This window comes from Harpia harpyja, chromosome 6 (genome assembly GCF_026419915.1).
Source record: "Harpia harpyja isolate bHarHar1 chromosome 6, bHarHar1 primary haplotype, whole genome shotgun sequence".
Taxonomy (NCBI): domain Eukaryota; kingdom Metazoa; phylum Chordata; class Aves; order Accipitriformes; family Accipitridae; genus Harpia; species Harpia harpyja.
In genome coordinates this window covers 16,909,460-16,921,924 of record NC_068945.1, presented here as the reverse complement: position 1 = coordinate 16,921,924, position 12,465 = coordinate 16,909,460, and the positions used below count along the sequence as shown (strand labels likewise).

The following is a 12,465-nucleotide window of genomic DNA, read 5'->3' as shown; positions in this document are numbered from 1 at the left end:
AAGGGAATTACATCGTTGGCTTCTTCTCCCGTTACTTGCTGTCTCTCCCGACCTCCACGACCTCCCACCCTTCCGACGAATGGCACCGTGAAATCTTTGCGCTGGCCCGAGAAGCCACGGCAGCCCCGTCTCAGAGTTCAACGTTCAAACCAGTCCCGTGAATTTACCAGCGGTTAGATGGTTTGCAGGCTGCTGTGACTGGGGCCGTCGGAGTCGCCGGGGTTTCACTAGGCTGAGCAACCTGAGACTCGGAGGTAGTCCCTGAAACCCAGTCTCCCGGCTTTTAATATTCAGCACTGCTCCTAGCTGGCTGTGCTGACCCTTTCAATCCTGCTTGCTGACTGGACCTCTCCTAGGCTTACCCATCCATTGCAAGTTTCCGACTAATAACTCTGCCAGGCTGTTGGAACCAGGCTAATCGCCTATCCACAGTGTGCTGGTTTTGAGCCATTATGGGTTACTGCTGAATTCCCCCCCTTCTCCCCCAAGAGCCCTTACAGAGCGCGGAGTGCTCCCCTCCCTCTCGTTTTCCCCACTTCCCCTGCTCATGTCACTCCGCGGAGCAGGATCAGGTTGCTTTTGCATTGTGATTCTTGGCGTGAGCCCCTTTCGGATTCGTATAGCTGTTCTGTGAGTACGGCAGCCAGTAGGAACAAAGCACATAAGAACACATTAAACTAACATTCAGCACGCAAAGCCCAAATAATTTACTATATGCTACCCTGCCTAGTAAAGGGAATAGTGTAGCAGGCTTACCCTTTTAATTTCCTTTCTCACTTTTGTCTATAGAAGTCTATAGTGTAACTTCCTTAAAAAGCATTTATATTTATTCTATAGTCATTCTTAGGCTGTTTGTTTTTATGCAGTATTTCTTGCAGTAACAATCTCCTGTGCTTTGCTTGATACCATCACTAAACAGAGACGTACTGTTGTATCTGATTAGAATTTTAATTGTAGAAATATAACCTTTCCCACTGCATTGTGCTCTTACAGTGGTAAAATGATCCCTGTTGTCCTGCTGCCTGATAGTTCTCTTTTTTTAAAAACCTACAACGAGCAGTGTTACAGAAGTACAAAATATAGATCAAGAAACGTGTATACTGATGACCAGCTATCCCTTCAGGGATGAAAAATGCCAATTTGCCATTCTTTCCATGTCATATATTAACACAGCAGAGTTCCAATTAAAATATTAATCACTTAGGAGTAAGAAATATTACAGGACTGACACATAATATTAGAAAAAAAACAAATGTAAAAGAAGGTTCAAATATAGATAATCTAGTTGTTACAGCTGCTCAAAATGACAAAGAACTTTGGCTGCAGAAGTTTGCAATAAACTTCAGAATCCATCTAAGTGTATGTACCTCCTACAAATATACTTGTCATATTCATAGAGAATATACTTTTATTAGAAGAAAATCATGGCACTGAAAAAACAGAAGTTTTTTGGATGTATACTATATGAAAGAGCTATCTGCTTGAAAGCTTATCCAGTCTATCTGTATCATCCAGTCTAGTAAGAGACACTGCTTCTCCTTGTCCTGTTAGATCCTTAGACCACTGTGAGTACAGTAATCCCTAAAATGCTTGCACAAATTACAGCCTTACTTGGGATTCTGCACAGTTCACAGGCTAGCATGGGCTTTATCAATTGCTGGGCAGATAAAACAGGTTACTGAAGGCAGATGTTTCCTGCTCTTCATTAAGACTCTGTGGGCCCCTGATTCTGGCAATGGCATTAGGCTCGGAGCTGAAAACTATGTTTGCGTATACTCCAATATATTGTGTGGTGTGGTTTTTAACACCGCTTGTTGGAAAAACAGTTTATAGACTGTAGACAGAGTAAATGAGATAAAGTTTTGAAGTTCCATATCGCATTCTGAGCTGATTATAGTAATCTGAACAGTGAATGATCCAACAGGAAATGCAGTTAGTAAACAAAAATCATTTATGTTCCACCACAATTGCGTATAGTCATCTTATGACAGAGTTAGGAAACACAATCTCTGAAAATTATTAATTTCACAGAAAAATTAGAATTCTGGTTAGCTCTAAGTGTATTATGTATAATTATGTAACATTCCTTTTGTTTTCATATAGGAAACAATTCTGAAGTAATGACCTATGAAACATCCTGTTGTTCATGAATAAAAGTCAAACTATTTAAAAAAATATGCTAGCAAAATGCTGTATTGCTTCTGGAATACAGTTGCTTTCAGAAAAACATTCTACAGCAGAAGTTTTTCTGATATTTATCATGGAACAATTTATTGAGGAGTAGTTAAGCCAGTTAGTTTTCCCATGTGGACATGGCCTTAACTGGGAAGGTTATAAGCCTGGTCTTGTAGAATGAAAAAGTGAAATGAAGAGCAGGGAGAGCATCCAGTTTCTAGTGAGGGAGTCACCAAGGGAAGATGCTGATCCTGGAAGTGCCCAGCATGTTACACCTCTGCTAGCTCCCTTTCTAAAAGCGTTGGTTTAGCTTAGAGCTGAGCCTGCTGGGCAGGTGTTGTTATACAGCGAACACGTTTAATAGCAGAGAATAACCATGCCTCTGTGTGTTTCTTGCAGCTTCATGACGAGTTAGAAAAGGGCGAGAAGGAAAGCGCAGAGCTGCAGGAGTTTGCCAATGCCATCTTACAGCAGATAGCGGATCACTGCCCTGACATCCTGGAGCAAGTTGTCAATGCACTTGAGGAGTCGTCATGACCTCAGCCACTAGCCCCACTGGAGCAGCACACCAGTGGCAAAGCCCAGTCAGTCCAAGGAGCCATGAGAATGGAGAGGAATGTGAAAGACAGAAAATGGAATAGAAACTTCTGGTGCACCTTTTACAAAGAAAACAAAAGCAAAAAAAAAACCTCTAAAAACTATGTGCTCTACATGCTCTCTAGGTTCTTCCAGTCTATGATTAATCAGTCATGTTTGCATTCATCTTCTCACTGCCTTCCTACTTTAGAATTCGATTCCCCATTGACTTTGTTGATGGTGACTTTTGGATACAGCTAAGCAGAGCTCTTCCAAGTCTACTGAGCAAAGAAGAGGGGATCCACTGAATACAAGCAGCTCTAGTTCTCCATGAGGTTGCAGAAGAATAGCCCTTGCCTTTCATTCATTTATTGCTTCTTTCTTTTTTCTTTCTTTCTTTCTTTCTTTCTTTCTTTCTCTTTCTTTCTTTTTTTTTTTTTTTCATAAAAGCTGAAAGCCTGAATTTTACAGTGCTAAAACCAAACCTGAGTGTGCTGTGATTATGGCTCATGACTGGCCAGCATCAGCTAGCTAGCTCAGGTCTTGCTGCCTGTCTTCAATGTTTCTTACGTTCTTAAATAACAGAGAGAGGAAAGGAAAGTTTCCCTATTTGTTCCTGTTAGTCATTTCATCTAGCAGCTGGGAAACAAGGTAGGCATACTGGTACTTTCTGTTTACTTAACTTTGATTTTTGTTGTTCACTGATCTGACTCTGAAGTGCTGAGTGGGGCATTTTTTCAGGTAACTGTTTTCATCTGTTGATTTCTTGGGTTTTTTAGCTGAGGTTTCTCATCATAGGTCTGTTCTAAGTCCTTATTTTATAGAGAGCACTCTCCCTTCAAGCAGGCGTGGTCAACAGGTCAGCTCCCAATTTTAACTTGTATTGTTTGTCCATTGCCATAGCTTTGCGAACACTAGCTGCCATCAGAATAGTCTTAGGTGTTTTGTAAATGAGAAAATTGTGTCATTTAGCTTGAAAGTATAATTTTAAAGCTAAGTTAGGAAAATCGGTAACATAGTTCTTACTATAATTATAATTTAATTTATTTTGGTTTAGCTTAGGTTGACGAGGAATGAGTTTGAGTTCAGAGCAATAACCCATTCTTATAAAGAGGAGCATCTCTGCTGGAGTTGGCACCCAGCTGAGTAGATAGGTATAAAATCACAGCTTTAGTTAAACCAGTGCAATTCTTATATGTATATGAGAGGCCTTAGTCTGGTTCCCATCCATGTTTGACACTTGTTAAAGCCCCTGCTGATAGGTAATACGACCTGAAACAGCAGGTCAGTTTGTCATTGTGGTAGCAAGTCAGAATCCTATTTTATGAGTAGGACTTGGGTGTTCTTTCTTGGACTATGCATTAATGGGGAGACACGTTTTTTCCTGGCTACCAGTGGTTATGTGTGTCTGGGGGCATCTGCAGGACAGAACCCTTTAACACGTCCCCATGTGCTCCTTAAAGGAGTTGTTCCGCTTTAGCTTTCTCGTATTACTTAAGAGAATGAGGGGAGGATGAAAGGAGACCAAATATCAACACAGCAGTGGAAGAAATCTTGGTTTTCTAGTCACTAGCTAATTATGAATCCTCTCAGTAAACCTCCCATTCAGAGCCTACAGTTTAATTCCATATGACTGACTACATTTTGAGCTTAATCACTAAACTGTTATGCTAAGGAAAATGTTCCAAGCCCTTTCAGGAAAACTTCATTTCTTAGGTCTTTCAAATCCACAGCACAGCTCCCCTGTAGGTCTTTCACACCTTATTTTTATCTTTAGAATAAAGACCGATTGCTTCCAATAGAAAGGAGATCAGCAAAAGTTTGAGTAAGAGAAGATGTATCCTGTCTTTTTTTCAAACAAGCACTGAAAATTGGGCAAAACTGAAACCTTATATACATGTAGACTCTATTGAAAACTAACTGATTTAAAATAAATCACATCCCAATTCATTCTGTTGTAATGATTCAGCAGAAGGAACTGGATCCATAACCATGGTGTCCACTAGGAAGAAATATGTAAGTCTCCAAAGAAGAGGTGATTCACACCTTTTCCATGTTTTGAACTGCCAGTGCTTTGCAAATCAAAACTGTGTCTGAAGCTTTTTGTGTCATGGATGAGGAGTGTAATGGGAACCTGAATGCGTGCAATGGGGGAACACCGGAAGGCATGTAGACAGTGACTGTACATACCACTGAGCCGTGCCTCATCCCAGAACCAACCCTTTGGTCCCATTATTTGAGTCAGCACGTTTCGATAGGAGCTGTTGTTTTGAAATCTTTCCTCTTGCTTTTTCTTCGTCACCCCTAATTACTCACTCAAGGAATTTAATGCCGCCTGTAAAAGCATCAGAGCCATCAGCCTAACATCATCGTGCCACCGCCACCACTCCTGACTATCTCATTAACTTATATGGTCAAATCTCCAGCTGGCCTGGTTCCCTGCTGTAAAACAATCCCTCCTCTGTGAGAAGCTGTGGAATTTCCCTTATCGATGGTTCAAATGACTCCTGCTTGTAAACCTCTTACTGAGATATTCCTTGATAGCATTTCTGCTGCAGGCAGGGACAGGGGGAGGGGATGGGAATGAGGGGTGGTCACTTTGGGCTGTCATTTCAATTCCCTTGGTTTCCTGCGTTGCCCACACATCACAGGACAGTGCTAGTTCTTCTGCATCTTTAACTCAGCCTGTGGCTGTATTTCTAGCATTGAAAGTGCCCAAGCCAAAGGCATGGTGCTGTCCTGACAGCATCTGCAGGATCCATGCGTCGGCAGCCAGGTGAATCTCACTGTTTACACATCTCCCTGCCTCTTCCCTGGGAGGATTTGTCAAGCCTGGCTAGTTTTCACGCTGGCCATTTGGTCTTTTATCTCCCAGCCACACACGTGCTGTTCCTCCCATCTGGATTGTTGGGCCTTTGCAATTTTTCTCGTTAACCGCTGTTATCTTCTAGGTCTTCTAGGCTTCCCATCTTAAACATTGATCTTAGACCTCAGTAAAGTGCTTTCAGGGAGAGAGCAGATCTCATTTAGGAACAGACTTGATCCGACTTGATCTCCATTGAACTATTTCAGGTAATCTCTCTGATCCTGTGTTGACAGAGATCTTGTCATGGTGAATAGCTTGAGGAACTATGTGATTTGGGAGGTACCGCCGCCCACGATTTAATGCTGAATGTGACCAGTGAAAGCTTTTTCTTTTTGCTTGTACGGAGTGCCACACCATTTGGCCTTAGGGCAACGAAGGGATTTTGTTACCGTAATCCATCATGAAATTGCATATCGGGCACATGGCAGAAGGGCCATGTGTGCACATACTGCAATGCTCATCCAGTTGCCTAACCCACCACTGCTCTTTTAAAATCTTATACCCAAATGGCAGCAGCCAGGCAGATGTAGACAGTTTCCTAGCACAGCAGTCCTGCAATGCAGCAGCTCTAGGAAATCAGGGGCCCTTCCCAGGGAGCCTGGGGAAACTTGCTTTTTCTTCTCCTGTTGAATGAAGTTCCGTTTGCTACGGGAGCTGTGAAAGTTTTAATTGCTTTAATATTACTTTTTTTCCTTGCAAGCTGTCATTTGTAGAGAAACTAAGAGATGTAAGGACTTCAGGAGGTGTCTGTAGAAAATTAAATAGGTCATTTTACCTGGGTTTGGGCTAAAAAATAACTCAAGCCTGAAGCCCAAGTACAGTGTAAAAGCTGACCCCCCGACCATGCTTGTTCATGGTATCCACGAGTCCAAGTACGTATTTTCCTCTGAATCCAGCCTCATGTAAAACACTAAAAGGACATTGCAACACTAGAATTGAAGAGTGAGGACGTGAGCACTGTTTGCAATTGGAAGAAGAATTGCCTGGTGTGCTCCCAAAAGAAGCTCTAAGCTTCTAGCGTTCTCTCTCTCGTTTTGACTGCCTTTAACTAGTTTTCCCTCTAGAAAATGCCCCTTTGGAGTATCCAATTTTTGCCAAGCCTGAGGGAGAGAAGGTGAAGGTCTGATGTGATGCACAAAACTGTGTGCCATTTCTGGTTGCACAGCTGGAATATCCCTTCTCTAGCAAATTTTCTGGTACTTTGGGGCTCTCAGTATTTTGCACAAGGGAGCATTAATGTCATAAATCTTGTAGACATAACCCTGTTTTTTGAACAAAAGGGCACCTCTTTTCATTTGCCCTGTAATTCCCACCCATTCTGCTGCTGGCGCTCAATTTGTTGGGAAATTTCTACATCTGATAAAGGTTGACAGGGTTGAGTCCCCACTCCTGTACTAATTGCCGATCGTTGCCACTGAAGGGGTCTTTACAAAGGATGTAGAGAGTCACACACTGATACCATTTCAAAGCAAAAATTTCACTACGTAAGTAATGCATATATTCCTCAAATGACTCCGATGAAATGCAAAAGAGAAATAGTACAATCAAGGCATCTGATACTTAAAGGAAGCCTCTACTCAGCTCAACACTCACACTGAAAGAGGGAACCGGAGAGGGTGCAGAAGGCTGTGGATAACTAACACTGCCCCAGCGAAGCCGGCGGGGTGGGAGGGTTGGGCACGGGGCATTGTGGGGCATCGCGCCTGGCAAGGCCAACTCTGCTATCCTCTCTTGTCAGCGTGGCGAGGAAAAGGAGTGTCAGGGGGGCGGGGGTTAAACAAAATAATGTTTTTAATTGTTTTTTCCACATAAATGGAAGGAACCTTACGCAACAGCAGATCCTTCTGAACAAAATGGCTGTGTCCGCTGACTATTTTAAAAAAAAAAAAAAGAAAAACTGTTTCAAAACTTTTTAGTGTCAAAAGCATAAACACAGAAATCCTGACTTTTTCCAGTGTGTGTGGTGAGTGCTGTAACCCTGTCATCAGTATCTCTCCTGACTTTTTCAGGGGTGTTCTTTCCTGTTTTGTTTTCTGCTTGTCGATATTGTCTGTGTGGTCCTAAGGCTGGGGCAGTTACCAACAATGTGTGTCTGTTGTCGGATTAAAAAAAGATAGTAGTAGAACTGAAAAAGATGTGTTTTAAAAAATATATAAAAATAAATTTCATCAAAAGGAATTCAAGTAAAGAAGCAACAAAGCCATGACTCCTCCTCTCGGGATTGTACGGAAAAGGATTTGTGGGCTTATAATTATAACCAGTTGCCTTTCACAGGCTTTTGAGGTCCAAGGCAGCTTGGCCTCTTAGGAAATGTTACAAACCCTGTATAAATTCCTGCTTTCCCAGGTTTATACTGTACACGTGTAATACAGAAATGGGCAGAATGAAACAGTATTTTGGAAATCAATCTTTTCCGGTAATGGTTATCAACACCATGTGTCCCTTAAGATAGGAACCACTGGTGTAAATGGGCCAAATGCTTTGGCCAAATTTTCCCTGTCTTCTCAATTGCACCTGTTAATACCAGGGACACATGCAAGTGCAGATCGGCTGGTGCAGGTAGTCGTGTGTAGGTCCATTATGAAAGTTGGATTTCTTTGCAGCTGGTTTTGGTCACATAGCCACAGCGGGCTATGGTACAGCAAAGGACTAGCAGCCGCCTTCTGCTGCGGTTGCGTCAAAGACTTGCACTGCTTAAAAGGAACAATGTGAGGCTAAACTGGCACGTAACATAAACAAAAACACCCAAATTGCTTTACCTATGAGACTAGGTAAAGAATTTCATTAAATGAGTATATTTTTTGTATCAAACTTACTGTATGCTGTTTGTCCCCATTTTGCACTTCTAGTTTGGATCTCGAAAACCCAAGTCAATCAGTTTTGCTTTTAAGTAGATATTTCCACTTTAGGTTCTCAGTGCTTTGGTGGCGTTTTTTGTTCAAAACATTGTTTTTCTGTTTGGAAACTGGCAAAAAATGGATCTATCAGTCACGTGTACTCTTTATTTGTTATAAAATGTGGTTATCTAAAAGCCAAATTTGAAGCCAAATTTTATGAGTAGACATTGTTCCTTTAATCTACCCCATCTTCCCAGCTCCCTGTGGACATGGCCAAGTCTCTGTCCTCCCTGCCTGCCCAGGGACAGCTACGTTTGGCCCTTACTGACAAGCTCATTACAGTATATCTGGGGAGGCTTTAGTGGCAAATGTTAAGATGCTGAAGGAGGATGACTCAAACGGGACCATGAGCAGGGGAATAATTTCTGTGCTAGCCCAACATGCTGCTCCAAGCCCACTAAAACAGTATATTGCCGTTTCCCTCCAAGACAGTATATGAGGAGAGCCGCACACCAGGTTCACAAATCATTTGTGGGGTTAAAAAAAAAAAATCTGTGGGAAGCTCCATCCACTCCACAGACACGGATCCCTCATTTGCTTTGGAAGAGACGTGTTGCACTTTAGCAGAGACGGAGACAGGCTTTGGGGATGGGATCTAGTGTACTTGAATTCCTTTTTTGAAATAACAGCAGCGGGAGACATTGATGTCTGTGATGCAAGTGCGCACGCTGCCTTCAACTTGTATGTGTTTTATTGCTGGAGTCATGTTACTGACAGGTTAATGAAATTGCAAAGAAAATGTGTTATATTCAACTTTGCCTTGATAATATAAACACTTTGTTCATTTTTTTTCTTCTTTTTTTATTCACAGACTAAGTTCATCAGGAAATTATAAAATTATTTAAAAATTCTGTCCCGTGTCTTCATTTCAGTGAATTTCTCTGTGTCTTGCTCAGTGTCCTCTCCTGCGTGCCCAGGATCGGAGGGCAGGTAGGAGGGCCGAGCGGCTGTGTGGCAGTTCCCGGAGACCAGGCTTGAGGTCCCATTTGTTGCCCACCCGCACCACTGGAACGACCCCACCGGGGGTCTCGGCTGCACCACGTGCCTGGCAGTGCTCATGGGCATAGGTGGGGCTGCCTACAAGGTGAAGGTGAGGGACTGACAGTCACAGGCATGTCCCACTTACCCCGGGACCTCACAGGTCAGGTAAGTGGAGATATAGCAACTGCGTTTACAGTCAGCTGTTTCCTTTGTCTCTCTCGTGCCTGTTTTCCAAGTAAATGTGACTTAAACGTTGTCAGGATCAGTGTCAGGATCACATCTTACAGAGTAATGCACCTGGAAGGCCTTGCTGTGCAAAGGCCGGCGAGACCGTCCTGCAGCGCGTGTTGCTGGTGAGACCCAGCCACCGGTCCTGTCCCCGCGGGAGCGGAGGAGAGTCACTGCTTCGTGACATAGGATGGGCCACGGCCTCCTACAATGCCGGGGGAAATGGGCGCTACCTGGCATCCGGGCCCCAGCCGCATTTTGAGGACATGGGGAATTGCCTGAGTAATGTCACTATAAAAATCTCATTTTTCTGGCGTTTTTAACTGTTCTAAAGAGAATAGCATTGCAACACGGGGTCCCACTGGTAGAACAATGTCCATGTTAAACACACTTCACCAGATTCGCCACAGCTATCCTGAAGCCCTGGCAGAGCAGACCTCCCCAAGTCAGGATGCTTCCTAACCAATTTCTCTCTCAAAGCCTCTCTGTTTCTTTCTCATTTTGTTTATCTGTGCAGCCGATTTTTCTCTGGGCTTTCTTGCTGGCCTTGTCATTTCTGCTTTCTGTAGATTTATCATTTCAAGGGGCTCTTAAGATCCCGACTCGCTGTTTCCATACAAGTGACTTCATGTGTGACAGGAACAGGCATCCTGATCTCAGTGCCTGGACATTCCCCTCCCTCTGCTAATTGGGTTTCAATCACTTGGGCTTCAATCAGGCACGTAAAGCAGCGTGTGGAAAAAGGATATGCGGGGATTAAGGGTCTCGTGAGCTTTGAAAGGACGAGTCCATCGGCCTTTTGGTTCCCAGTCTGTTTTATGTTCGCTTGAGCGTCTTTGGCTGAGAAGGGGATTCGTGATTCCTGTCAGGCCAGGGTGTGCCTGACTTGTGCAGCACAGTCCAGATCAGCTGAATGAAACCACATGCCACATAAATTTAACCGATTACTGTACAACGGGGTATCCGTCAGTCTGAGGGCGGTACAAATGCCATTTCTGAATGGCTTGTCCTTTCAAAAGAGGAGGACAAGTGAAAGGCAAGAGTCACAGCCACCGCCAGCGGGAGAGCACATCTGCAGGGAGAGCAGCACATCTGCAGGCAGAGCCGAGCTGAGCCCAGCCGAGCTGCCACAGCCCACGCCGGCTCTGGCTGCTTGGTGCGTTGCACCGCTGTATCCCCGCAGGCTGACTCATATTTTGGATGGCCCATAACAATAACACTGTTCGCACTACAAAGCGAAGATGCCAGGTCCCTTTTGTGCATTATCAGGTTACATTTTATGTGTCGTGCAGTAAAACACAACAAGGCATCTGAATAAAATTGTGCGTGTTGACTGCTGCTACTGTGACACAGAACAGGCAAGGCAGCAGTGGAAACGGCAAATGGTCAGCCCTGGGATCAAACACACAAATTTAAAACATTTTCCTTTACATATATTGCAAAGATAGGTTCATAGGGGTGTGCGGACCCCCTGTGTTACCCAGGCTCCTGATTAAACGTGGGCCTTCTGCGGTATTCTAGCCATGATGTCTTTGTAAAACCTGCTTTTCTAAATTACAGCAGTCGGGGAAACTGCTGAAACCACATCAGCGATCCACTGGGAAGAGCAATGTATTTAGGATCTCCTATTTCTGACAGGATCTGCTGCACTTGTGCTGCACAGATGCCTTCTGCTTATGTGGATTGGTGCTGTAGGGACACATCAGCTGTACCACTCAGGATTACCCAAAAAGCTAATTACGAACTAATTGCCTGTGCTAACGAAGTGATCTGCACATGACTAGTGACCTTTAGGCTGGGACTTTGAGATATCCAGTAGCCACTCTTCTTACTGGGCTTCAGGATGTTTAGAAATCTTGGGCAAATGGCCAAAGTCCTCTTCTTTTACCGTCTTCAAAAACCCTCAAACTCAAGAAAGGGCATGTGCCCTGGAAAACTAAATGTATTGCAGCTGTATGTAATAAAATTAATTGCAAACAATTTTTTTGCTTATCAAGCAGAGCCATACACCTTGTCTTGGTAGACTTTATTTCTGAATATACTGATGATGTATTATAAAATGTAAGTGGAATGGCTGGGACAAGCTTGGGTGTAGCCGTGGGATTACGGCAAGCAATTCTCTGCGTGTAGGCTTTAAAGCGGCTGGTTTTAAGTACATGATCCTTAGCTTTTCCCAATGGTTACAATTGCAAACATTAAAACTGTTCTAAATGAATGACTAAGAAGTTAAATATTTAGGCCCAGGTTCTGCAGCCTGTTTCTGTGAAGATGTCACTTACTTCAGCAGAAATTCAGCTCCAGGAACGTCTATGGACACAAACCTTGTGACAAGGCAAGTTAAAAACCATTTGGTTTATTTATGTATTGGGAAAAAGGATGGTTGCTGCTGTAGCTCAAAACCCCTCCTAGAAGGATTTTTGTTCAGCTTGAGTAAACCCTTCATTTTCTGTAAGGGCGCACCATTTGGGGGAACCACAAGTCTTGGAATGTATATGAACACTCTTAAACTCTCTTATATAACGCATAGAAACTGTTTTTAGCTTTAAACAGTATATCGTCTTGTAGCCCAATGTATTGAAGTGCACGTGTGCATATATCTCTATGTGTCTGTGCCCATCTGTGTGATAATATATACAGCTGCACACTGAAAACCCTGTTTCAAGAATACTAAGCTTGCAATGCCAAAGGTCTGGAAATTAGAAAATGTACATGACTTCATGCCTAATAGGTCCATGATGCAAT

The 12,465-nt window shown here is 43.3% G+C and overlaps 1 protein-coding gene across 13 annotated transcripts in view; it reads left to right on the top strand.

The window, feature by feature from the left end:
* The window catches only part of ERC1 (ELKS/RAB6-interacting/CAST family member 1), a 317,835-nt gene extending 308,470 nt beyond the window's left edge, over window positions 1-9,365 (top strand). For all 13 annotated transcript variants that reach the window (XM_052789054.1, XM_052789061.1, XM_052789067.1 and 10 more), the window contains one exon: window positions 2,575-9,365. In XM_052789054.1, coding sequence (XP_052645014.1) covers window positions 2,575-2,712 — 138 coding nt within the window. In that variant the 3' untranslated portion in view covers window positions 2,713-9,365. The remainder of the gene's footprint in view (window positions 1-2,574) is intronic.
* The last annotated feature ends 3,100 nt before the right edge of the window (window positions 9,366-12,465 follow it).